This window comes from Hypanus sabinus, chromosome 4 (assembly GCF_030144855.1).
Source record: "Hypanus sabinus isolate sHypSab1 chromosome 4, sHypSab1.hap1, whole genome shotgun sequence".
Lineage (NCBI taxonomy): Eukaryota > Metazoa > Chordata > Chondrichthyes > Myliobatiformes > Dasyatidae > Hypanus > Hypanus sabinus.
In genome coordinates, this window is record NC_082709.1 from 8,619,396 (window position 1) to 8,645,741 (window position 26,346).

Genomic DNA, 26,346 nt, shown 5'->3' on the forward strand with positions numbered 1-26,346 from the left:
GACTGTGTTGAAAAATAAATGTGCTAGGTTTTCTAAAATTGACTGCTTCTACCTTAGGCCACGAACTTATCATTCACCCTTCGTAAAGACGATACGATATAGGAACAGAATTAGGCCATTTGGCCCATTGAGTCTGTTCCACCATTTCATCATGGCTGATCCAAATTTCCTCTCAGCCCAAATCTCCTGCCTTCTCCCCGTATCCCTTCATGTCCTGACCAACCAAGAATCTATCAATCTCTGCCTTAAATCTACATAAAAACTTAGCCTCCACAGTGCCTGTGGCAAAAATTCCACAGATTCACCATGCTCTGGCTAAAGAAATTCCTCCTTATCTCAATTTTTAAAGGACACCCCTCTATTCTGAGGCTGTGTCCTCTGCTCTGAGACTCTCTCCCCATTGGAAATATCCTCTCCATATCCACTCTATCAAAAGCTTTCACCATTTGATAGGCTACAATGAAGTCACCCCTCATCCTTCTGAATTCAAGTGAATACAAGCCCAGAGACATCAAATGCTATTCAGGTGACAAACCATTCCATCCTGGAATCATTTCAGTGTACCTCCTTTGAAGCATCCTTCAGCTTAAGGACATCCTTTCTAAGATAGGGGCCCAGACTTGCTCATATTACTCCAAGTGAGGCCTCACCATTGCTTTATAAAGTTTCAACATTACATCCTTGCTTTTATATTCTAGTCCTCTTGAAATGAATGCTAACATTGCATTTGCCTCCTTCAACACAGACAAAACCTGCATCTTAATCTTTCGGGGATTCTGCACATGGACTCCAAAGTCCCTTCGCACCTCAGTTTTTTGTATCTGCTGTCTATATAGAAAACAGTTCACCCTTTCATTTCTTCTACCAAAGTGCATGACCATACACTTCCTGATACTGTATTCCATCTGTCATTTCTTTGCCTGTTCTCCTAATCTTCTGTGGCCTCTCTACTTACTCAAAACTACCTGCCCCTCCACCTATCTTCATATCATCAGCAAATTTTGCAACAAAGCCATAGAATGTAAAAAGAATTGGTTCCATCACAGACCCCTGCGGAACACGAGTCACCAGTAGCCAGCTGGAAAAGGGTCCCTTTGCCTCCTGCAAATCAGCCACAGCTTTATCCATGCTAATATCTTACCTGGGCTTGCAGCTTCATGTGTGGCACCTTGTCAAAGGCCTTCTGTAAATCCCAGTACACAACATCAACTGATTCTCCTTTGTCTATTCTGCTTGTTATTTCTTCAAAAACTTCCAACAGATTAGTCAGGAAAGATTTTCCGTTGAGGAAACTGCTGACTATGGCCTATTTTATCATGTGCCTCCAAGTCCCGAGACCTAATCCTTTAATACTCCAACTTCTTCCCGATGATTGAGGTCAGACAAACTGGCCTAGAGTTTACTTTCTTCTGCCTCTCCTTTCTTGAAGAGTGGAGTGATATTTGTAATTTTCCAGTCTTCTGGAACCATTCCAGAATCTAGTGATTCTTGAAAGATCATTATTAATGCTTCCATGATCTCTTCAGCCACCTCTTTCAGAACACTGGGGTGTACACCATCTGTCCAGGTGACATATCTAGCTTCAGACCTTCCTGTTTCCCAAGAACCTTTTACAGCGAAGACCAATGCAAAATACTTATTCAGTTCGTCCGTAATTTTGTTGTCCCTCATTACCCCCTCTACTGCATAGTTTTCCAGCAGTCTGCTACCCACTCTCTCCTCTCTTTTACACTTTATGTATCTGAAGAAACTTTTGATATCACTTTTAATATTATTGGCTAGCTTACTATCTTATTGCGTCTTTACCTTAGTGACTTGTTTTTTCAGTTGCCTTCTCTTAGTTTTTAAAAGCTTCCCAATCCTCTAACTTCCCACTAATTTTTGCTCTACTATTGGCTGTCTCTTTGGTTTTATGTTGGCTTTGACTTCCCTTGTTAGCCTCAGTTGTGTCATCTTTCCTTTAGAATACTTCTTCCTCGTTAGGATGTATATATCCTGTGTCTTCTGAATTGCTTCCAGAACTTCCATTGCTGCTCTGCCAATCCCTGCCAATGTTCTCTTCCAATCAATACTGGCCAACTCCTCATGCCTCTGTAATTCCCTTTACTCCACCGTAATCTGATGCATATGACTTAAACTTCCCCTTCTCGAATTTCAGGGTGAATTCTATCATATTATGATGACTTTCCTAAAGGTTCATTTATCTTAAGCTCTCTAATCAATTCTGGTTCATTGCACAACACCCAAACCAAAATAGCTGATGCTCTGGTGGGCTCAACCACGAGCTACTCTTAAAAAGCATCTTGTAGGCACGCTAGAAATTTGCCCTCCTGGAATTTAGTACCAACCTGGTTTTCCCAATCTACTTGCATATTGAAGTCCCCCATGACTTTTGTAACACTGCCCTTTTGGCATGCATTTTCTGTCTCCCATTGTAATTTGTAGGCCACATCCTTACTACTGGGGGTCTTTATACAACTCCCAACAAGGACCCTTTACCTTTGCAGTTCCTTAGCTCTATCCACAATGATCTGATCCACAGCCTTCTGACCTTATATCACCTCTTACTAATGATTTGATTTAATTTTTTTTTATCAACAGAGTAACATCGCCACACCTCTGCCTTCCTGCCTATCCTTTTGATACAATGTGTATCTTTGGATATTAAGCCCTCAACTATAATCTTTCAGTGATGCCTACAATATCATACCTGCCAATCTGCAACCATACTGCAAGTTCATCTACTGTATATACTGCATGCATTGAAATAGATCACCTTCAGTCCTGTATTCACTCTGTTCAATTTGTTTCCACCTTTTACGTTATAGCTCATCCTGTTGACATCAATTTTGCCCTATCAACAGCCTCTCCTCACTACACATTCCCTCTGTAAACCAGCTACCTCATCTTCAGCACTATCTGCCTTTCCTGCAATACTTCTTTCATTGAAATATAGGCAGCTCGGGATCAGCTATTCTGGATTGGGTGTTTGTAATGAACCGGAGGCGAATAGGGAGCTTAACATAAAAGAAACTTTGGGAACCTGTGAATATGATTGAATTCAACTTGAAATTTGATAGGGAGAAATTAAAGTCTGATGTAGCAGTATTTCAGTGGAGTAAGGAAAATTACAGTGATATGAGAGAGGAGTTGGCCAAAGTTAAATAGAAAGGAGTTGCTGGCAGGAATGTCGGATGTCAGCAGAGCATCAGTGGCATGCGTTTCTGGGAAAAATGAGGAAGGTGCAGGACATGTGTATTCCAAAAATGAAGAAATACTCAAATGGTAAAGCAATACAACCATGGCTGATAAGAGAAGTCAAAGCTATTGTAAGAGCAAAAGAAAGAGCGTACAACAAAGCAAAAATTAGTGGGAAGGTAGAGGGTTGGGAAGTTTTTAAAAACCTACAGAGAGCAACTTAAAAAAAAATAATTAGAATGGAAAAGATGAAATATGAAAGCAAGCTAGCAAATAATATCAAAGTGGATAGTAAAAGTTTTTTCAAGTATATTAAAAACAAAAGAGAAATGCAAGTGGATGTAGGACTGCTAGAAAATGAGGCAGGAAAAATAATAACAGGAGACAAGGAGAAGGCTGATGAACTAAATGAGTATTTTGTATCAGTCCTCACTGTGGAAGGCACTAGCAGTATGCCTGATGTTGTAGTGTGTGAAGGAAGAGAAATGGGTACAGTTACTATTACAAGAGAAGGTGCTCAAAAAGCTGAAAGACCTCAAAGTACATAAGCCACCTGGACCAGATGAACTGCACCCTAGGGTTCGAAAGAGGTAGCGTTAGAGATTATGGTGGCATTAGAAATGATCTTTCAAATACTGTTGGACTCTAGGATGATGCTAGAGGACTGGAAAATTTCAGATGTCACTCCGCTCTTTAAGAAAGGAGGAAGGCAGCAGAAAGGAAATTATAGACCAGTTAGCCTGACCTCAGTAGTTGAGAAGATGTTGGAGTCAGTTGTTAAGGATGAGGTGATGGAGTACTTGGTGACACAGGACAAGATAGGACAAAGTCAGCATGGTTTCTTTCAGGGATAATCCTGCCTGACGAACCTGTTGGAATTCTTTGAGGAGATTACATATAGGATAGATAAAGGCGATGCAGTGGATATTGTATATTTGGACTTTCAGAAGGCCTTTGACAAAGGTGCCACACAAGAGGCTGCTTACCAAGTTAAAAGCCCAAGGTATTGCAAGAAAGTTACAAACATGGTTAGAGCATTGGCTGATTGGAAGGAGACAGTGAGTGGGAATAAAATGATCCTTTTCTGGTTGGCTGCCAGTGACTAGTGGTGTTCCGTGGAGGTCAGTGTTGGGACCACTTCTTTTAATGCTGTATATAAATGATTTAGATGAAATAGATGGCTTTGTTGCCAAGTTTGCAGATGATATGAAGATTGGTGGAAGGGCAGGTACAGTTGAGGAAGTAGGTAGGATGCAGAAGAACTTAGACAGATTAGGAGAATGGGCAAGAAAGTGGCAAATGAAATACAATATTGGAAAATGCATGGTCATGCACTTTGGTAGTAGAAATAATTGTACGGACTATTTTGTAAACGGGGAGAAAATCCAAAAATAGGAGATGTAAAGGGACTTGGGAGTCCTTGTGCAGAACACCCTAAAAGTTAACTTGCAGGTCGACTTAGTGGTGAGGAAGGCAAATACCATGTTAGCATTCATTTCAAGTGGTCTAGAATACAAGAGCAGGGATGTGAGCCTGAGGCTTTATAAGGCACTGGTGAGGCCTCACCTTGAGTATTGTGAACAGTTTTGGGCCCCTCATCTTAGAAAAGATGTGCTGGCATTGGAGAGGGTCCAGAGGAGGTTCACAAGGATGATTCTAGGAATGAAAGGGTTGTCATGCAAGGAACATTTGATGGCTCTCAGTCTGCACTTGCTGGAACTCAGAAGGTTAAGGGGTATCTCATTGAAACCTTTTGAATATTGAAAGACCTTGATGGAGTAGATGTAGAAAGAATGTTTCCCATGGTGGGAAAGTCTTCCACAAGAGGGCACAGCCTCAGGATAGAGGGGGACCCTTTCAAAACAGAGATGTGGAGAAATTTCTTTAGCCAAAGGGTGGTTAATTTGTTGCCACATGCTGCTGTGGAGACCAGGACATTGGGTGCATTTAAGGCAGAGATTGTTAAGGTCTTGATTGGACATGGCATCAAAGGTTACAGGGAGAAGGCCAGGAACTAGGGTTGAGGAGGAGAAAAAGAAGTATCAGCCATGATTGAATGGCGGAGCAGACTCGATGGGCCAGATAGCCTAATTCTGCTCCTATGTCTTAAGGCCTTATGGCACCATACTTAATTTTTTTGATTCCTAACAACCTATGCCTCCACAACCTCTCCATTAACTGTTCTGGCACGCTGGTTCCCATCCCCCTTCAACTCTAGTTTAAACCCCACCATGCATCATTAACAAACCTTCGCTTTTCAAAGTTCTTTTTCACTGTTTTGACCTGCTGTCCTTATCCTTGGGCAGTGAACCTGATTGAAGTCTGCTCTTCCCCAAACTTCCAAAGTCTGGATCGGCCATTTGTCAAAGCTCTTTGACTGCCAAAAGTCAATGTATCCCTGGTAACTTGTAATCTATAAATTATTTGTTAGTTTTGGCAGTCATTTACGTGGGCTTTTTTTTAATGAATCCTCTTAATTTTATCACTATCTCATGAAGATAGGTTTTGTTATAATGTGCTTATTTATACTTTGCTAATTTTTGAACTCTAAGTATTTGAATTAAAATATCATTTTGATGTAATTGCTTTTCTTACTTGCTCATTTTGCTATGAAATTAATTGACATAATTTCTGATAGTAATTGCAGCCTGGCACTTTTTGATGCCCTTTCACTACCAGGTTACACGATTGAGTTACAACTATTCCAGGATGAGCACGTTTGCACTTATACTTTAGGTTTACATTTATCAGTAACACTATATTTCAACTGACATCTTTTGGTGTTCTGTCTGCATTCTTCCCTCGTCTATCATAATGAAAACTGATTTGCTGTTAGTCATTTCATTAATTATTAAATGGTTGGAGTCTGTACAAATCGTGCCTGAATATTGACTACACTTCTAATGCACTGTAGAATATTTTGAGGATGGGATGAAGTGCAATTCCTTTGCTTAAAACATTTTACTGTTAATTGTAGGGAGAATTTGTTGAAGATGGTACTGAGACTCACTTTTCTATTGGCAATCATGACTGCTGTATCAAGGCTGTGAGCAGTGGGAAACGAAGAGAAGGAATTATCCACACTCTTATTATGGATGGCCAAGAAATCCCAGAAATTGTTGAATAATTTCCTGAATGGCAGCTGTGCTAAAGAACAAATATCCTTGACTTTATTGGTAAATCAGTTGTCATAATATATAAGACACATGATAATGAAACAATTCTATTTCTGATCAGTTGGGGAAATTTGTGTTTTTGTGCATGATCACCCTCTAGTTGCAGTAGGAAATGAATTTTTGATTTTAAATTACTCTTACTGTCAAAGGCATTTAAAACAAGCATTTGTATTGAACAATACAATTTTTGCTCCTATGATACCAAGTGGACAAGATATGCTTTTGATATAGGTGCAAGTTAAATTTAAAAAAAAACCACAGGTATAATTGTGAATTCAAAAGATTCAACACATTTATCTGGACATTGGGTTTCATCTTTTAGTTGTGCTGAGCTGAAATGTCACTGTGCTTGGATTAGTTTTGGTCCTCCCTTAAAAAAAAAACCGTGAAATCAGCCTGAAAGACTTCTTAAGACTTGGTTTTATACCCAGGAACATGCACTAAAACAGGACATGAACAATTTCTGATGGGATAACAGTCAGTTGAGCACAGCAGAGATGCCTTTATTGATGAAGGAGAAAAGAAGTTAATGTTTCAGGTCAGATTGCTCTGACCAGTGATCTTGACCTTACTGTCTCTTTCCACAGCCTGACCTATTTAAATGTTTAGAGCATTTTCTACTTTTGGTTCAGATTCCCAGCTGCTCCGGTTTCCATTTGACAGGGTGGCACAGTGGCAGAGTGATTAGCTCAAAACTTTACCATACAGACTTCCTGGATTCAATTCCTACTGCTGTCTCTTAGGAGTTTGTATGTTCTCTCCATGACATCTGGGTTTCTTCTGGGTGTGCTGGTTTCCTCCAGCATTCCAAAGACATACCTGTTGGTAGGTTAATTGGTCATTGTAAATTGTTATTAGGCTAGTGTTAAATTGGTGGGTTGCTGTGCAGCATGTTTCGAAGGCCAAGAGGGCCAACTCCACACTACATCTCAATAAAATATTTATGTCATGTAATCAGTGAAGTATGTTGAAGACAGCATATGAGGGATTATTAAGTGTTATCTGCACCCACCCCACCCCAATCTCACCTGATTATTGGTGAACTATATTTTTGGGATCTATCAAAATATGGAGAAGGTTATTTGATTTGCTTTGGGAGCTATGGTTTTGCATACTCACAAGAAAGATTCATCTTCATAGAATACTTGCTTTCTCTACTTAATTGGTAGATAAAGCTGTGTTTTAGCCAGACCACCTCTCTTAATAGCTCATTTCTTCCCTATTGCTGCCACTCTTCTGGTTTGGCTTCAATATCCAGGACCTTGCAGTTTGTTCTCCCGCACTAGCTGCTGTCTTTGATTAGCCACATTACACAGAATTTGCCACATTGTAGTCTCCATGCCTTGGGTGCTACATGTTGTAGGATGACACTGTACCAGTGAGAGAAAAGCCTAATATTTGGAAGACTGGTAGATTTATTACAATGGTTTTGTTATTTGCATGATTCTTGTTGTATGACTCTGTGCTTCTTCATGTCCTGGCCATTCAGTAAAGGAGCTGAGGTATCCATTAAATTGATTTATCTCTGCAGCAAAGTGATGCAGAAAACATCCCTTGTTACATGTAAAATATTTTATGGTCTCTAAGTTGTGTGAGTGTCTGCCTATCTGTCTCACTATATTTGGTCTTACTAGGCACATTCCATTTTTTTAAAAAATTGGAACTAAATAAAATATCATTAATTTAATTTTCTACATTGCACTATACATTTCCTGCCTTTTTCATTGGCTATGTTAAATAGTTAAAGTTCCATGCCTTCCCTATAAATACTCTGCAACTCTTTCTTGCTACATTGATAACTGCATTGCTGCCGCTTCATATACCCATGCTGAGCTCATCAGTTTCATCAACTTTATCTCCAGCTTCTACCCTGCCCTTAAATTCACTTGGTCCATTTCTAACAACTCTCCCCTTTCTCCATCTCTGGAGACATACTGTCAACAGACATCTATTATAAACTTAGTAATTTCCATGGTTTTCTTAACTAGTACTTCTTTCCTCCCTGTCACTTCTAAAAATGCTATTTCCAATCTGTTGTATGTGTGTATACAGTGAAACTGTTCTTCTTGTCCTCACCTACCAGCCCAGGGTCATAGGTTTCTCCTTCAGGGAACCTTTTTCTCTCTTTTACCCCTTCTGTTTCCCATTCTGGCCTCTTACCTCTTCTCCTCACCTGCCTATCATCTTCCTTGATTCCACTGCTTCTTCCCTTTCTCCCAAGGTTCACTCTCCTCTCCTACCATTTTCTTTCTTCTCCTGCCCCTTTACCTTTCCCACCCACCTGGTATCACCTATCACATTCTAGCTTGTCCTCCATTCCCTCACCCCACCCTTTTATTCTGGCATCTTCCCCTTTCCTTTACAGTCCTAATAAAGGGTCTTGTTGACTGTTTATTCATTTCCATAGACACTGCCTGACCTGCCATGTTTTGTGTGCACATTGCTCTGAATTTCCAGCAACTGCAGAATCTCTTGTGTTTACCATACACTTTGATAAAGAACCACAGATAAAATTAGATTTCCTTCTGTCTCTTGTGTAATTGTATATATTAATGGTAATGAATGTTATTAATAAGGCAGAAATGTGGATAAGGAAAGAATTTTGTGTAATAAATGGCATTTTGACTTCATGTGGAAGTTCAGAGAAAATGTGTTTACTGCTACAACAGTGGACAGCACAAATTGGACTCTAAAGAGGAACTAATAAATGCTTGAAAAGTTTTTAGGTTAGAATCTTTTGTCATTTTACACTGAGCAATATTGACTTAAGGATGCATATTATATTCCTACAATTTTTTTGCAGAAGACTTTGATATAGATTTCTTTTATATAGACTATTTAATACAAATAAATAATTTTATATTGTAGTTGTCTGATTTTTATCTGAGCATTAAAACAGAATTAATCTGACTTTGTAATTACTTTGCTGCTATTTTCATTTTCCTTTGGTTCTTAAAGCTGCAAGATTGTATTCTGATTGTAATGTAGAAAAATATAGGAAATGTGTTACTTTGAAACTTTGTTGTACTTTATGGGCCACGTTATTGCCTTCATACTTGGCTCATGTATTTCTTTACCTAAAGGCCAGCCTCTTGGGACCATTAGCTTTCTACATATTAACTCTTCTTCCTCCAACGCAACCCTGCATTGCTGTGACTTATCTTCTAAAGATTACATGCTCATCTTCAGCTGACTACCTCTTAACCTGATGTCTGTTCTATTACCCTTGTCTTCTGAGGTAATTGTTTTAACACAAGATGCTATTCTATCTCTTTTTCCCCACATAAAAACTTAAATGAGATGAATTGGCCATCAACCCCTCAAGCCTGTTCTGACATTCAAAACTATCTTGGCTGATTTTCTGCCTCAATGCCTTAATCCTGTGTTACTGGCATGCCCCTTAATCCTTCAATATTGAGGAAATTAATCAGTTTCTTATGCAATCAATGCTTGAGTCTCCCCAGCCTTCTAAGCAACAAACTCCCATCTTCAAACAACAACACACACAAAATGCTGGTGGAACACAGCAGGCCAGGCAGCATCTATAGTGAGAAACGCTGTCGACGTTTCGGGCTGAGACCCTTAGTCAGGACTAACCGAAAGGAAAGATAAAGAATAAAATAAAATTTAAAAAAAAGAAAGCTCCCTACGCGACTCCCTTGTCCACTTGTCCACTTGTCTTCCCCCCCCCACCCCCCGCCTCCCCATTGCTTCCTACCGATCTCCCTCCTGGCACTTATCCTTGTAAACGGAACAAGTGCTACACCTGCCCTTACACTTCCTCATTCAGGGCCCCAGACAGTCCTTCCAGGTGAGGTGACACTTCACCTGTGAGTCGGCTGGTGTGGTATACTGTGTCCGGTGCTCCCAGTGTGGCCTTTTATATATTGGTGAGACCTGACACAGACTGGGAGACTGTTTCGCTGAACACCTACGCTCAGTCTGCCAGAGAAAGCAGAATCTCCCAGTGGCCACACATTTTAATTCCACATCCTATTCCCATTCTGATATGTCTATCCACTGCTTCCTCTATTGTCAAAATGAATCCAAACACAGGTTGGAGGAACAACACCTTATATACCAGCTGGGTAGCCTCCAACCTGATAGCATGAACATTGACTTCTCTAGCTTCTGTTAATGCTCCATCTCCCTCTAATGCTCCCCCACCTCCTTTCTTTCTCCTGAGGCCTCCTGTCCCATGATCCTTTCCCTTCTCCAGCTCTATCACTTTCACCAATCACCTTTCCAGCTCTTAGCTTCATCCCACCCCCTCCGGTCTGCTCCTATCATTTCGCATTTCCCCCTCCCCCCACTACTTTCTAATCTCTTACTATCTTTCCTTGCGGTTAGTCCTGACGAAGGGTCTCAGCCCAAAACGTTGACAGCGCTTCTCGCTATAGATGCTGCCTGGCCTGCTGTGTTCCACCAGTATTTTGTGTGTGTTGTTTGAATTTCCAGCATCTTCAGATTGCCTTGTATTAACTCCCATCTTCAACCTGAGAACACTCCACTGTTCTCTGGCACTACAGTTCTGAAAAGTAAGATAGGTAAAGAACAGGTTTAACAACTCAAAACTGAGCATCCATGAGTGTAGGCCATCAACAGCAATGGAAGAGTACATCATGAAACTCTGACCTCATGACCAAGCAAACTCTTCATTTCACCAGTCAAATCATCCCAGCAGATCAACCCTGTTCAGAGGGGTTTAGAAGGTCATGTTAAGATCAACACCCTCTCACCATAAATCTATGATCTGTAGTATTTGATGTTTTCCACCCTGGAGAAAAAATGTTCTGGCTCCTTGAAGTTTTCTCTGCACACACGCCAAAGCCAGCACATCCTGCCTGTATATGGGGAAGAGAACTGCACGCAAATCCAAAATGTGGTCTAAGCAAAGTTATACACAATAGCAATGTGCTTCCTAACTTGTACTCAATACCCCAACTAAGAAAGTCTGCCATATGTCGTCTTCATTCTACTACTTATGTTGCCACTTCCAGGGAGTTATAGACCTGTACCTCAAGAATCTTCTGTGTTTCAGTGCTTCCAAAGGATCCTGCCATTTACTGTACAAGTTTCTCATACAGTATATTTGACCACCCATGCATTTCTTCACACTTCATGATTAAACAACTCCTGCCTTTTTGTTACCCATATTTCTAAATGAATCATTACAGAACTGTTCCCAAAACCATGGACTCACTTTCAAGGACTCTGAATCTCATGTTCTCTATTTATTGTTTATCTATTATTGTTATTTCTTTTTTTCTATTATATTTGCAGGTTGTTGTAGTTTGCACTTGTTGTTTATCCACCCTATTGTGTGCAGTCTTTCATTGACTCTATTATCTGGGTTCTTCGATTTATTGAGTATGCCTGCAAGAAACCAAATCTCAGGGTTGTATATGTACTTTGATAATAAATTCACTTTGAACTTTGATTAGCAATTGGAATCTAGGCAAGGGAAAATGAAGATGGAGTTTAACTCATGGTGTGAATGACCTTCTACCATAAACCATTCTTGTTGCATTGCCACCACAAGAAGTGCAGTGGAAAGAGAAAAAGCCAACCAGCATCTTTTCAGTAAAACTGTGGATGGGCAGAGCCTGAGAATCTTGCTTAAAAATTCAGAGACACATTTTGGGTGGACGTGCTACATGATTCGGTCCCAAAGGAATATCCACCAGAGATGCTGCTAATTACCACTCAACATTCTTGCTTAATTATGACTTGCCACTGGTCCTGAATGCCACCTTTCATTGGAAATATATTTTCTGGTGTGCATTTGGATAGAAGTTCTTGATGTGAAAATTTATTGCACTGTAGGATTTCACACCAATTTGCAGCTGCGAATTATCCCATGCACAGTCAAAGTGATGCATCCTTCCTTCTCTCCTTTGAAGGATCTTTGAGCAGACAGCCATAGATATTAACCAGTTTACCAAGTAGAAATTACAAATAATTGGTACAATGCAGCATGATTTTCCACATTTCATAGGTAAATTTTGTGCTTACAATCTGCATGTTATCAAATAATGTGGATAAGCTCGAGAACTGTTCAAAATAACAAAGGCTTTGGATGTACTCCCTTCAATACTGTCTTTGTACTCACAACAATCACAATCTTTTAGTTGCTGTGAAATATGAAATGTGGGCTCTTTGTTACAATTGCCAATGAATACTTCAGCTTCAAAGATGTGAATTATTTTCCCAACGACATTAATTCTTTTCATGAGATTTTTCAAGTTGTTTCTAAAGTAGATTCCATCACCATATTCCTTATCTATAAATTTAAAACACACATAGATTAATCGTGAATAATTTGTAGTCCTATCACCCATTATATATAATTTTCACCAAACTTATTTAGGGAAGGACTGTGTGCACAATTTTGACTTGTAATATTCTTCACTTTAGAATGGGCTGGTAGTAGGACAGGGCTACCTACCCTCACAGGCTTTTCTCAGAAAAAATGCTTCAACTATTAAGTACAGTACTATGCAAAAGTCTTAGGCATGTATTTATAGCTAGGGTGGCTAAAACTTCTGCACAGTACTGTAGTAATTTTATATATTACACTGTACTGCTGCTGCAAAATAAAAACAAACTTCATGACATTTCTGAGAGATGATAAACTTGATTCTGATCAGGTTCTCTACTATTGATTGAGAGTGGAAAAGGGGCAGGGAGAGGTAAATTTTAGTTGAGAGAGGGGAGACAGTGAGAAGCACCAGAGAGACATTCTGTATGAATCAATAAACCAATTATTTTGGAATCAGATGACCTTGTCTGTACCGCACCAACCCAGCCCCTGGCATCCTTCACTGCCACCTGTCCTACAGGCCTCCCACCCTTGCCATTCCCAACATCTTTTCCTTCTGCCAAATTTACTAACTCACTATCCACTCCTCATAGTCAGATACGATACTGGAGGGTCTTAGGCACCCTATATGTACCTAAGATTTTTGCACAGTACTGTATATATTGCCTATATATAGGTACATGGAGCTTAGAAAATTAGAATGTTATGGGTAAGCCTAGGTAGTTCTAAAGTAAGGACATGTTCGGCACAGCTTTGTTGGCCGAAGGGCCTGCATTGTGCTGTAGGTTTTCTATCTTTCTATATAGAAAGGTGCCCCACCCACATCAGGAAGGCTACACAGCATCCAGGCCTGGACCACCAAACAGTTAAATATCCCCCAGGTTGTCAGGCTGATCAGCACCTCCACCCATTAACACCCCTCCACACCACTACTGTTTTATAATTTCCTGTCAGTCACCTTATGTTCAAATACTCCTGTGCCTAGCGTCACTTTATGTAGATAAAATTAATACTAATCTTATGTATTTATTGTGTTGTTCCTATGCTGCATCAGTTCAGGAGTGATAATCATTTTGTTCTCCTTTACACTTATGTACTGAACAATGATAATAAACCACCCTGAATCTTAAGTATTAAGTAAAAAACAATTACAGTGCTTGAATACTACATTTGATATTATTTAGTTTAATGATGGAATAAAATATAATTACCATGTTCATATGAATATGTTTCCAGAAATCCAATTCTGCAGACGACGTTGCAGAAGTAGCTGGGAACAGCATGATACAAGGTGGTAACACTTCCATCAGTTTGTATAAACTCTTTATTCTTTTCTTTCGTATTTAAGTAGCAAGCCCACAAGACAGGATTCTGTATTTGTTCAATCTGTATTAAAGCAATATTCTTATTAAAACATAATATTCTCCAAATGTGGATCCATTTCAAGTTAGAAATTCAAAGATCACTGTGGTCAGTAAACGCCATGTTAATCACATGGCTCCTTGCTACAAAGATTCAAGGTACGTTTATTATCAAAGTATGTAAGTAGCATACAACCCTGAGATTCTTCTTCCCACAGGCAGCCATGAAACAAAGAAACACTGGAACCCATTCAAAGAAAACATCAAAAACCCGATGCGTGAAAAAAGAACAAATCGTGCAAAGGGCAAAAAACGAGCAAATAACAGTCACAGAGCCGCAGAGTCCTTGAAACAGTCTCAGAATGTCCAGTTCAGTTCAATTCAGCCACATTGAAGCACCCCAATGAAAATCCACACAAAATAGCAATAAAAATACTTCATATATTCTTTATGCTCTTTAATTCTAAGAAACTACCATAGTCCTTTTTGATGGAATTATCATTAAGGATCAAAATTGCGGCAGATTCGGTTCAGCTGAATGGCTTAATTCTGCTCCTATGTCTTATGGATATTAAGTTAATATAGCTTAAAGCAATGAGTGTGTCGCAAAAAAATCAGAAGGATCTGTAAAACTTTGAAACTCTTGTATCTCATAAACGTTATTCATGAAAATGTAGGTTTGTTTACATAAGGGTTCATAAATGCAATCATTTATTGGACTCGTACAATACTTGGTCTATCACAGACAAAATTCTCCCCACCATTGAAAGTTTCTGCAAGAAGACAGCAACTATCATCGGATTCTTGCCAGCCATGTCATGTCTTTCACTGCAAGTTCAGAAGCGTGAAATCTCATGCCTTCAGGTTCCGGAACCATTACTTTCCTACAACCATTAGGTTCCTCAACCGATCTGTACAATCCTAATTCTACCTCAACAATGGGAGGTATGGTAGCATAATGATTAGCACAATGCTTTACAGTACCAGTGCCCTGGGTTAAATTCTGGCCTGTAAGGAGTTTGAAGGGTTTCCTCTGGGTGCTCCAGTTTCCTCCCGAAGTTCAAAGATGTGCTGGTTGGTACATTAATTGATCATTGTAAATTGTCCCATGAATTAGGCAAGCATTAAGTCAGGGGTTTCTAGGCAGCAGGGCTTAAAGGGCCAGAAAGGCCTATTCCACACTGTATCTCAATAAATAAATAGAACACTATGCTGTACCTCGTGCATGGCCATGGACTCAATTCTCATTGTTTTCTTGCATTTGTGTTTACTTTAGCAGAATCTATTTTTTTCATTCACTGCTTTGTATACTATAACTCATATTCCATGTGTTGTCATCTGAATTTCTGTGATACTGCAGCAAATTTCTCACTGTACCTGTACCTCATCGTATCTGTGGCACATGACAAGAAACTTGACAACTTGATATACTAACTTAACATTTAAAAAACAAAATCTAGTAAGGATCGCTCTAAAATGCTTCCAGAAATTATTCCTGAAGGAATTTTGGAATAGGAGTGGTTGATTTATCCTCTTGATCCTGTTCTGGCTTGTAATGACGTAATAGATGCACTGACATAGGGACAGAAAATGCTAGATTTAGCAGATTAGGCAGGTGCTGAAGAGGTTATCTGGCTGATATTACAGTGAGAGAGAGAACAGGGTTTGGGAAAGATGGAAAAAATGATTTAATATTAGAGGAGTCTGGCCTCCAGCAGATTGGGCCAGTGCTGATATAGAGAAATAGAGTAACCCAAAATGTTGAATTCAGTATTGAACCTGAAAGGCTGCAGTGTGCTCAGATGGAAGATGAGGTCCCATTCTTCACGCTCATTTTTACAACACAGATCAGTACGAATGGGAGTGGAATATGGAATTTAATTGGCAGACAGATTTCAATTATCTTAGAATCGCCAATCCAGTTTATATGTAGGCACTCCACAAAGCCACCCTTTCAGTCTTTGGTTTCTTCAGTAGAGGAGACCACACAGAGAGCACTAAATACAGTCCACTATTCCAATAGATAATGCCTGAGTTACTAGATGTTTCCAGCATTTTCGACTTCTAGATTACATGCATTTGTTATTTTATGCTTAATTCTCTACATCTGCATTTTCATCATCTGTTTAAAACCTTTACTTAAATCTCAGATTTAAAATTTGAAATCAAATTTGTATAATTTGCCAATGGTTCTGTGCTCTGCATGAACAAGTTGCTTTTCAATCAATTGTGACAGACTTGCTTTAAATTTCAGACTATATTCCTTGTTCTAGTTTCCATAACCAGCAGAAATTTTTCCATCCCAACCTTGTGTGCACAGACCTCTTGTTTAACGGTATTGATCCATGGCCTGAAAAAGGGTTGGGGACCCCTGATCAAACCAATCAATTTCACGTAATATCTTGGAAATTTTCAATCAGATCAACACTTAACATTATAAATTCTTGAAGTACAAGCCATGATTTCTTGAAAGTAGCAACACAGGTACATATAATGGATAGAAAGATACATAAACTGATAATCATTAGGTCATTGGAAACTAAAGTAGGATGTTATGCTCCAACATAATAAGACTTTGGTCCACTTTAGGAGTACCGTGCATTTCTGATCACTACAGGGTGGAGACAAATCTCTACCAAAGGAGGTGTAAGGTGTTCTTTCTCTTCGCTAGCCTGCAGGTCACCCTTTGGTAAGGTGTAGCACCTACTTAGCCCCCCTGATCAGAGTCTCTGAAGCCAGGAGAGCAGGTGGTGGATGGTTGAATGATCTGGTGGTGCATATCACAAGTCCTGGCTATGTGACCATTGACATCAGGGAGGCAATCGCTGAAGAGTATTGATTATGGCTGGGGACACCCTTGTTGTAAAGACACTGCCGAGAAGAAAGCAATCGCAAACCACTTTTTTATAGAAAAGATTGCCCATAAGAATGGTGGTCATGGAAAGAATGGACAAATAATGAACAAACAAATACTATAGGAAGATGCAGTTACGTTGAGAAGGTACTGCAGTTACAACATCGGAGTGTGTAACACCACATAATAGGATGTTGCCTTGGATTGAGAAATTCAGTAAAAGATGCAGAAGTAAGATTGGGGAAAGAGATTGAGAGGGAATATTAGGAGGATCTTGTTCACACAGTGTGTGGTATGTACCTCAATGCAATACTTAGAGGGTGTTTGAAGCTAGGTTGCTGACAGCTTTACAGAAGTTTCTAAATGGGCATTTACAAATTTAGGCATAAAATACTACGGACCAAGTGGTGAGAAATGAAATCAATATGGACGGGTGCCATCATGGCCAAGTTGAGCAAAATAACCTCTTTCCAAGCTATACAATATTAAATCAGAATAACTTTAATCATACTGCAAAATCTCACAATCTAAATGAGTTTTTATATTAGTTTTAGGTAGTACTTACAAATGTCTTCAAAAATCCCATCCTGGAGTAGTTGAACATGCACAGAAGGATTTCCACTAAGTGAACATAATCTTCTGATGTATTTAATGGGATGGAACATGAATGTCATTGCAATGAACCTGTAGGGGCATTCAGCACGTATACTTTGGGATGGTGTGTGGGGGGGGGGGGGTGGTGGGGGGAAGAGTGAGGAAGGAAATAAAGTAGTAACAATGGGATGGAACTGGTAGATCATACTCCATTTGGGGTTTTGACCATGATCTGGGACCAAAAGCCACTTTCAAGTTGTATGAAAGACTGCTGAAATTCCTAAGCTTTATTCCTCTTCAATCTCTTAACCAACAGGACTAACTAGCAAGTTATGAAAATTCACATTCTGGTATTGAAGGTACAGTCTCTTTCCCAAAATACTCCCCTTTATCCCAACTGATTTCAAGCAGAGTCATGGAGAATAAAGTATTCTTCAGTGTACAGAGAGGAATGGATAAACTAACAACAATACTTTTAAATAAGAAGGCATAAGAGCACAACTCAAAGGCCAGGAAGAGAACTATTTTTACAGGAAGTACTTAGTAAAGGAAGGTGATCATCAGAATGAACTGACTCCTAAGGGTGTAACTGGGGCCAGAATGCTGAACTTAGGAGACAAATGTTAAATTATTTTAAAAAACAGAAATGCTAGTATTCCAGATAATAAAGTCAAACTGAATGTATTGTTGATCAAACTATGTAAAATTTTAAAATGCTTTTGAAGCCCAACTATACTTACCTTCAGAATGGTGAGGCCTGCATCTTCAAATGCCTTGGTTCTTTTTTTAAATTCATCACTAGTAATTTCCATTGGTATTTTCTGGAAAACTGAACTAACCGTTGGGCCCCAATTACTTGTTAAGTTCTTCAAGTAATCAACTCCCTGAACTAAGAAAAGGAATAAAAAAAAAGCTCTTTTGATATACGTCACTGTATTCTTGTTTAAGAAGACATGATTGTACAATTCTTCTGTTAACTTCCCAAAAATGTCTGTGTAATTTGATGTAAAAGGAAAAAGTGAAAGTGCCTATTAAAGGAAGTTTTCTTGTTTTGTTTTATAACTATGAATTTAATTTGGCTTTTTTGACCCTGATCAACAGAAGAAAAAAACTCTTGTGTCAAAGTGAAACAGATCTCTACAAAGTGATCTAAATTAATTATAAAACACAAAATAATTGATTGCATAAGTATTTATCCCCTGCAAGTCAGTATTTAGTAGATGCACTTTTGGCAGCAATTACAGCTTGTGTGGATAGGTCTCTATCAGCTTTGCACATCTGGACACTGCAATTTTTCCCCATACTTCCTTACAAAAGCTCAAGCTCTGTCAGAATGCATGGGGATTGTAAGTGAACAGCCCTTTTCAAGTTCAGCTACAAATTCTCAATTGGATTGAGGTCTGGGCTCTGACTTGGCCACTCCAGGACATTAACTTTGTTGTTTTTAAGCCATTCCTGTGTAGCTTTGGCTTTTTGCTTGGGGTCATTGTCTTGCTGGAAAATAAATCTTCTCCCAAGTCACAGTTCTCTTGCAGATGGCATCAGGTTTATGTCCAGGATAACCCTATATTTTGCTGCATCCTACCTTCACAAGCCTTCCAGTGCCTGCTGCAGTGAAGCATGACGCTGCCATGACCATTCTTCATGTTAGGGGTGGTGTGTTTTTGATGATGTGTGGTGTTTGACTTGCATTTCGTCTGATGGCCAAAAACACTGAATTTTGGTTTCATCAGACCATAGAACCTTCTTCCAGCTTACTTCAGCGTCTTCCGCATGGCTTCTAGCAAACTCTAGCTAAGATTTCATGTGAGTTTTTTTTCAACAGTGGCTTTCTCTTTGCCACTCTCCCGTAAAGCTGCAACTGGTGAAGCACCCAGGCAACAACTGTATATGGATCCTTTCCCATCTCAGCCACTGAAACTTGTATCTCCTCCAGAGTTGTCATAGGTCTCTTGGTGACCTCCCTTACTAGTCCCCTTCCTGCACGGTCACTCTGTTTTTGAGGATGACCAGCTTCATGAAGATTTAAGGCTGCACCATAATTTCTTGATGAATGACTTAACTGTACTTCAAGGGATATTCAGTGACTTGGAAATTTTCTAGTAATCATCTCCTGGAATGTGCTTTTCAATAACCTTTTTTGCAGAGTTGCTCAGAGATTTTTTTTTTGTCATCATGATGTAGTTTTTGCCAGAATACTGACTCACCAGCAGTTGGACCTTCCAGATACAGGTGTATTTTTACTAGAATCAATTGAAACACTGCACACAGGTCTCCTAAAGCAGATTTCCATTTAACTAATTATGTGACTTGGCTGCACCAGGGATGATTCAGTGTGTCATATTAAAAGTTGGGGGGGGGGGGGGGGTTGGGTGAATACTTATGCAATCAATTATTTTGTGTTTTATATTTGTAATTAATTTTGATCACTTTGTAGAGATCTGATTTTCATTTCATTTTTTTCTGTTGATCATTGTCAAAAAGGCCAAATTAAATCCACTGTGATTCAATGTTGTAAAACAACAGAACATGAAAATGTCCGGATGGGGGGGGGGGGTGAATACTTTATATAGGCACTGTATTTACACACAGAATCACATGCATTGACAGTCTTCTTATGGGCAAGGTACAGGAGAGTGGTGTAACAGGGCATGTATCGCTGCGGCTTTTTAATACAAATACACTGACAAACTACAATAATCCAAAACAGTTCAGTAAATGAAGTATGAAATAAGTTATCGGACAAACCTATAAGCTTGTTATTATAAGATATTGCAAGTTCTTAGTTTTTAGATATAGTTTATCATGGGAGGCACAGAGAAGCACACCATAGGGATGTACAAATCATAAACACACCCCATGTTATTCTGTATGAATTAGACCTGCTTAGAATACTGTATATTGTACATTTAGAACTACTAATTGTGTGGCTTACAGATTTAATTAGGTACTATGCATGATTAATAAGGTCTAAATGTAACCTAACCTTAAGGCAGAATAGAAAATGATCTAAGAGGTTCACTTGTTCAGTAGTGGCCATTTAAAAATGCATCAATTGGCAGAAGAACATCAATCCAGTAAGAGGCCATATTAACAACTTTTATTGTGTAGAAACATTCGAGCCAGGACCATGGATAACAGTGAAATTGAATCAGACAGCAAAGTTAAAAAACTATTAAGTCACCAGATATGCAAAATGTGGTAACCTGACGATGTTGAGATGGGTGGGGTCTTTCTGTCTTGGGCATGGTGATGAATAAGGCAATCATCACAAACATTGAGTGGTTTGGGAAGAAAGATCAATCCTTTAATGAAAGTAAGTCAACATCTGGAAAGTGCCAGTCATTTTCTGTCTCTAATTGTGTATAATATTTGGTATATTCTGTCAATTTGAGAGACTCCCAATACAGCTCCCCTTGCAAACTTAAACTGCCCTAGAAAGGACTCATTATATCACTTCATTCCTAGTGGTGACTGAACCACAACAAAGTTTGTTTACTTATTTAACTTTTACCAGTCTACTTATTGCACTGGGTGATCACAGAGGAATGAAGTGATCACTAGAGAACCACTGGAAATACAGTTGCTGCATACAATGTTTTTGAACGTGCCTGGTATTGTTGGGGGACTTCAAGGGGAAGCATCTGATCAAATCCTCCAAGAGGACTACAACCTTATTGTGCCTCAATGACCTGGAGAATTATGTTGGCTGGAGTCAAGGCTTTATGCTTTGGCTCCTGGTAGGATCCCCCATGCCAAACAGCTCAAAGGGTAGAGGACAGACAAGGAATAGTTAACCCTGTCCTCCAGGTTCAGGGGGTCCAGCAGGGTTAACAACCCTGAGTGGTAAAACAAAATTGTTATAGAAACAGCAGCGAAAGATTCTTTCACACCTGAGTGCAACTATTCCTGAGTCTCCACCTAGGACTTGCATGACTGACAGTAGTGAAAACCAAGAGAAAGCATCATCTTCATTTGCCTTATCTTATGATGTGGGTATACATGGTCATCTATCTGTCTTTATTCTAAGAAGTTCTAATAAGCTCTTCAAAACTTTTGCTTGCCTATCCCTTGATGTAAGTCTTGAATGTCATGTGCTGTCAACCGCAACTTTTTCTTCCATCAATCTTTCCCATCACTGCAAATTTTTCCAGCTTTTCTGTCCTCAGTACATGTCCCAGAAATTCCAGCTGCTGCCTCTGATTTCTGAATTTTCTCCCCATTTTGAAAATAGTGTGTGCTTTTCTTCCTTCTACCAAAGTGTATGACCACACACTTCCCTACACTGTATTCCATCTACCACTTCCTGGCCCATTCCCTTAAAATGTCTAAATTCTTCTACAGATTCCCTGCTTTCTCAACACTTCATGAATTTGGAAATTTTTTTCGACAAGAATGATTGATGTGCAGAAATGCACCAGTTATTCTCAAGTCAAATAATAAGCTTCACTCAGCACTATTGAAACATGACGAGAAGAAAATTAGCCACTGTCATATACTTCAGTTTACAACCAGTGGAAATTCAACTCATTAGTTTTCAATCTGTTATGCTATACTATCATGTAAGGAACAATTGTGCCATTTTATATGACACGTTGTTCTTTATATGATAGAATACACAGTGTATGATATAGTATAATAGATCCAAAACTAAGCATATTCAAGAGGTAATTTTTAACCACATAATCTACTTTTAAATCTATATTTAAACTTCAGAAAGTTCCATTTATGGATGCATCTAAAGGCTACTAGTCACTGGCAGCCAACCAGAAAAAGCCTCTTTGTTTGGCCTTCTATTAATCAGCCAATCTTCTATCCACGCAAGTATCTTTCCAGTAATACCACGGGCTCTTGTATTGTTTAGCAGCCTCATGTGTGGCACTTTATCAAGGACCTTTAGAACACCCAAGTAACCAACGTGTACTTTTGTCTATCCTGCCTGTTATTTCCTCTAAGAATTCTAACAGGCAAATTTGTCAGGCAAGATTTCAAGTAACCTGAAACCTGATCCTTAATAATGGAGTCTAACATCTTGCCAACCACTGAAGTCAGGCTAACAGGCCTATAATTTCCTTTCTTCTGCTTCTCTCCCTTCTTAAGGAGTGGAGTGACATTTGCAAATTTCCATTCCTCGGGAACCATTCCAGAATCTAGTAATTCCTGAGAGATCACTACTATTGCTTCCCCAGTCTCTTCAGCCATCTCTTTCAAAACACTCAAGTTTAGGCTATCTGATGCAGGTGACTTACCTACGTACCTTAAGACTTTTCAGTTTTCCAAACACCTTCTCCTTAAGTAATAGCACTTACACTCACTTCTGCATCTTTTCTCTCCTTATTGTTTTTATAGTTGCCCATTGTTTTTAAAAGCTTTCCAATCCTCTTGCTTTCCACTAATTTTTGCTGTATTATATGCTCTCTCTTTTGTTTTTTGACTTCCTTTGACTTTAATTTCCCTTGTCAGCCATGCTTGCCTCATCCTCCCTTTGCAATGGAATCTTTGGGATGAAGCAATCTTGCATCTTCCGAATTACTCCCAGAAACTCCAGTAATTGGTGCTTAACCATCATCTCTGCGAATGAACTCTTTCAATCAACTTTAGACAGCTCTTCCCTCATGTCTCTGTAGTTACCTTTGCTCAACTGTAATACTGACATATTCGATTTTAACTTTGTCTCGAAGTGCAGAGTGAATTGTATCATATTATAATCACTGTTTCCTGAGAGTTCCTTAATCTTAAACTCGCTAAACAAATCTGGCTTATTGCACACCAGCCAATCCAGAATTGCCTTTTCTCTAGTGGATTTGACCAGAAGCTTCTTTAAAAAGCATTCCAGGCTACTGTTTGCCTGCCTTTATACAACTCTCATCAGGGTCTTTTTACCCTTGCATTTTCTCAACTCTACCCACATGGATTCTATATCTTCTGATCCAATGCCACTTATTTCAAAGGATTTAATTTCATTTTATTACCAAAAAGCCAGCCCATCTCTCTCTGCCCACCTGCCTGTCATTTTGATACAATGTTTTTACTTGGATGTTAAGTTCCCAGCCATGATCTTCCATTAACAGCAACATCATACCTGCCAATTTCTAATTGGCTACAACATCATCTACCTTATCTTGTTTACTGTGTGCAATCGAGTAGAAAACCTTCAGTCCTGCATCAATTTTGTCTCCATGTTGCCCAATGTTAAATTCTTATCCCTTTCTAGACTTTTTATCTTATTCCTTATTCTGGAGGCTCTTCTTCCCTTTTATTTTATCAATTATTTTCTAAGTTGTTGATCGCACCCACTCCTACTATTTAACTTAACACCCTATCCACAGTTCTGCTTATGTGATTTATAAAGATATGGACTCAGTATGGTTAGGTGAAACCCATTCTATCAGAACAGGTCCCTTCTTGTGCAATACTCCAGCAATTGGTGCTGGAGTAACCATCATTTCTGCGAGTGAACTCTTTCAATCAACTTTGGGCAGCTCCTCCATTGCCCATGTCCCATGAATTCAAACCCACTTCTCCTACACCAAACTATGAGCCATGCATTTAGGTCTTTGATCTTATTAATTTGATAGCAATTTGCATGTGGCTCAGGTAACAATCCAGAGATTATTAGCTTTTTGTCTCTGTGTTCTAATTTAGGCCATAGTTGCTCAAATTCCTTCAGCAGAACCTCTTTCTGTGTTCTTCCTACATCACTGGTACTAACACAGACCAGGACAACTGGATCTTTCCCCTCCCACTCCCATGTGGAGATAGAAACAAAAGTTTATACACAGGAATTCCAACAGAACATCAGTGACTCGACCATGCAACACCACAAGACAAATCATTCTCAAAACACAAGGACCCCATGAAAAGCGTTAATCAGGAGTCTGCTTTAAATAGTTACAGTGTGTGGAAAACCCATGCAAGTCAAAATAAACTTGACAACATTAAACAGAAAGCTAATGGTTTAATGGCCCTCATTAAGAGAACAATTGACAAATACAGGTGTTCTAGAAACTTGCGAGACCAGTGCTCACTGCACAGGCCCACAGGGCTCATGACAGTATCACTCAATGATCATATTAATTTGCATGAAGGTTTGTGCATGAAACTAATAAACTGGTGATGTATTCACTTCAAGTTGTTAAACAGATGTTTACACTTCGATAAGGAAAGGAGCTAGTTTACTCACCAAGTCTTTCAACTTTAAATTGATCTCTTTGATCATTCAATGCTATAAGTCTTTGTAAATATATTGTCTGTTCAGTATTGTTCACCTTAATCATTAATAAAGTTTTATTATCTACGAAGGCTTTTTCTAGAAGGAAGTTTTCAGTTGCATTATACTGATTTATCTCATCTTCCGTTGAATAAATCCACTGTACTACAGACTGCAGCAGCTGAGTTTCTATCAATTGTACCATGTTCTCCTGCAGATTGCAAAGTAAGAGTTCTATATGCAGTGCCACATACACAATCTCAAAGTGAGGTCCGCTTAGTTCAATGAATGCATTCATTTCATTTATTGTCTCTTCCATCATTATCGCTTCTTTGATCCCAAGGGCAGATAAGACTTGATGTTCATATTCTGAGAAATAAATGAGGTTTCTATTTTCTATGATGAGATAGTCTTGGTCTGATAGAATAGTAGAATTGATCCAATACTGTGCACATTCTAGTAAAGGATCATCTTTACCACAAAGTTTAATGCTTCGTTCAGTCCTTCCATCCCGTTCAAGAAAAGGCATTGAATCTATATAAAAAAATACATCATAAAATAGTAAAGCTTATAATCAGGTTAAACTGGAAAAACATTTTTATTCTAAGGCTTCTTAGTTTAACCTGGGTAATGGGGCCCCATCAGTAAGGACCCGCATCACCCAGGACATGCCATCTTCTCATTGCTACCACCAGGGAGGAGGTACAGGAGTTTGAAGGCACACATTCAATGATTCAGAAACAGCTTCTCCCCCTCTTCCATCTGATTTCTAAATGGACATTGAACCCATGAACACTATATCTCCCTACTTTTTTATTTCTATTTTTCGCTACATATTTAATTCAACTATTTACACACTCACATATATATGCATACGCATACACACACACACATACTATGATTCATGTGTTTTTCTATTATTATGTATTTCATTGTACTGCTGCCACAAAGACAACAAATTTCACAACATATGCCAGTGATATGAAACCTGATTCTGATTCAATGATAAAAGGCACCTCTTATGTAGACATGGAAAATTCAACTTAAATTTAATTAAGCCAATAAAACTTTCATTCCTATCTCAACACTCTGATTCCATAATAGAAGAAATGAGGAAGAAAATTGCTAACTCTTCTACTTTTCCTATATATAGGACAGAATTTTATTACTGAGTGCTATTTAAATCATGTATACTAATTCAGAACAAAATATACAAGACTGGAGATCACCAGTCTTATCTGCTGTTATTATCCCAAATACATAGGCATCCGTTAGTCTTGAGAGACCATGGATTTGTGCCTTGGAAAGTTTCCAGGGTGCAGGCCTGGGCAGCGTTGTATGGGAGACCAACAGTTGCCCGTGCTGCAGGTCTCCCCTCTCCACGCCACCTATGTTGTCCAAAGGAAGGGCAAGGGCCGATACAGCTTGGCACCGGTGTCGTCACAGAGCAATATGTGTTTAAGTGCCTTGCTCAAGAACACAACATGCTGCCTTAGCTGTGGCTTGAATTAGCGACCTTCAGATCACTAGACCAACGCCTTAACCACTTGGCCACGCGCCAACACATTATCCCAAATACTTAGCTTCATAATTTAACAACACTTTCACTAGTCACCATCATTACATGCCAT

At 39.1% G+C, this 26,346-nt stretch overlaps 2 protein-coding genes across 12 annotated transcripts in view; one reads left to right on the forward strand and one right to left on the reverse strand.

The window, feature by feature from the left end:
- faima (Fas apoptotic inhibitory molecule a) overlaps positions 1 to 9,284 on the forward strand; it is a 42,727-nt gene extending 33,443 nt beyond the window's left edge. For all 11 annotated transcript variants that reach the window (XM_059966350.1, XM_059966347.1, XM_059966351.1 and 8 more), the window contains one exon: positions 6,176 to 9,284. In XM_059966350.1, coding sequence (XP_059822333.1) covers positions 6,176 to 6,325 — 150 coding nt within the window. In that variant the 3' untranslated portion in view covers positions 6,326 to 9,284. The remainder of the gene's footprint in view (positions 1 to 6,175) is intronic.
- A 41-nt stretch (positions 9,285 to 9,325) lies between these two features.
- parp9 (poly(ADP-ribose) polymerase family member 9) overlaps positions 9,326 to 26,346 on the reverse strand; it is a 55,439-nt gene continuing 38,418 nt past the window's right edge. Inside the window, exons 8-11 of the mRNA XM_059966339.1 lie at positions 24,689 to 25,249; positions 18,246 to 18,394; positions 13,908 to 14,082; positions 9,326 to 12,657 (exon numbers count right to left, since the gene is read on the reverse strand). Of these exons, the coding sequence (XP_059822322.1) occupies positions 12,386 to 12,657; positions 13,908 to 14,082; positions 18,246 to 18,394; positions 24,689 to 25,249 (1,157 nt within the window). The 3' untranslated portion in view covers positions 9,326 to 12,385. The remainder of the gene's footprint in view (positions 12,658 to 13,907; positions 14,083 to 18,245; positions 18,395 to 24,688; positions 25,250 to 26,346) is intronic.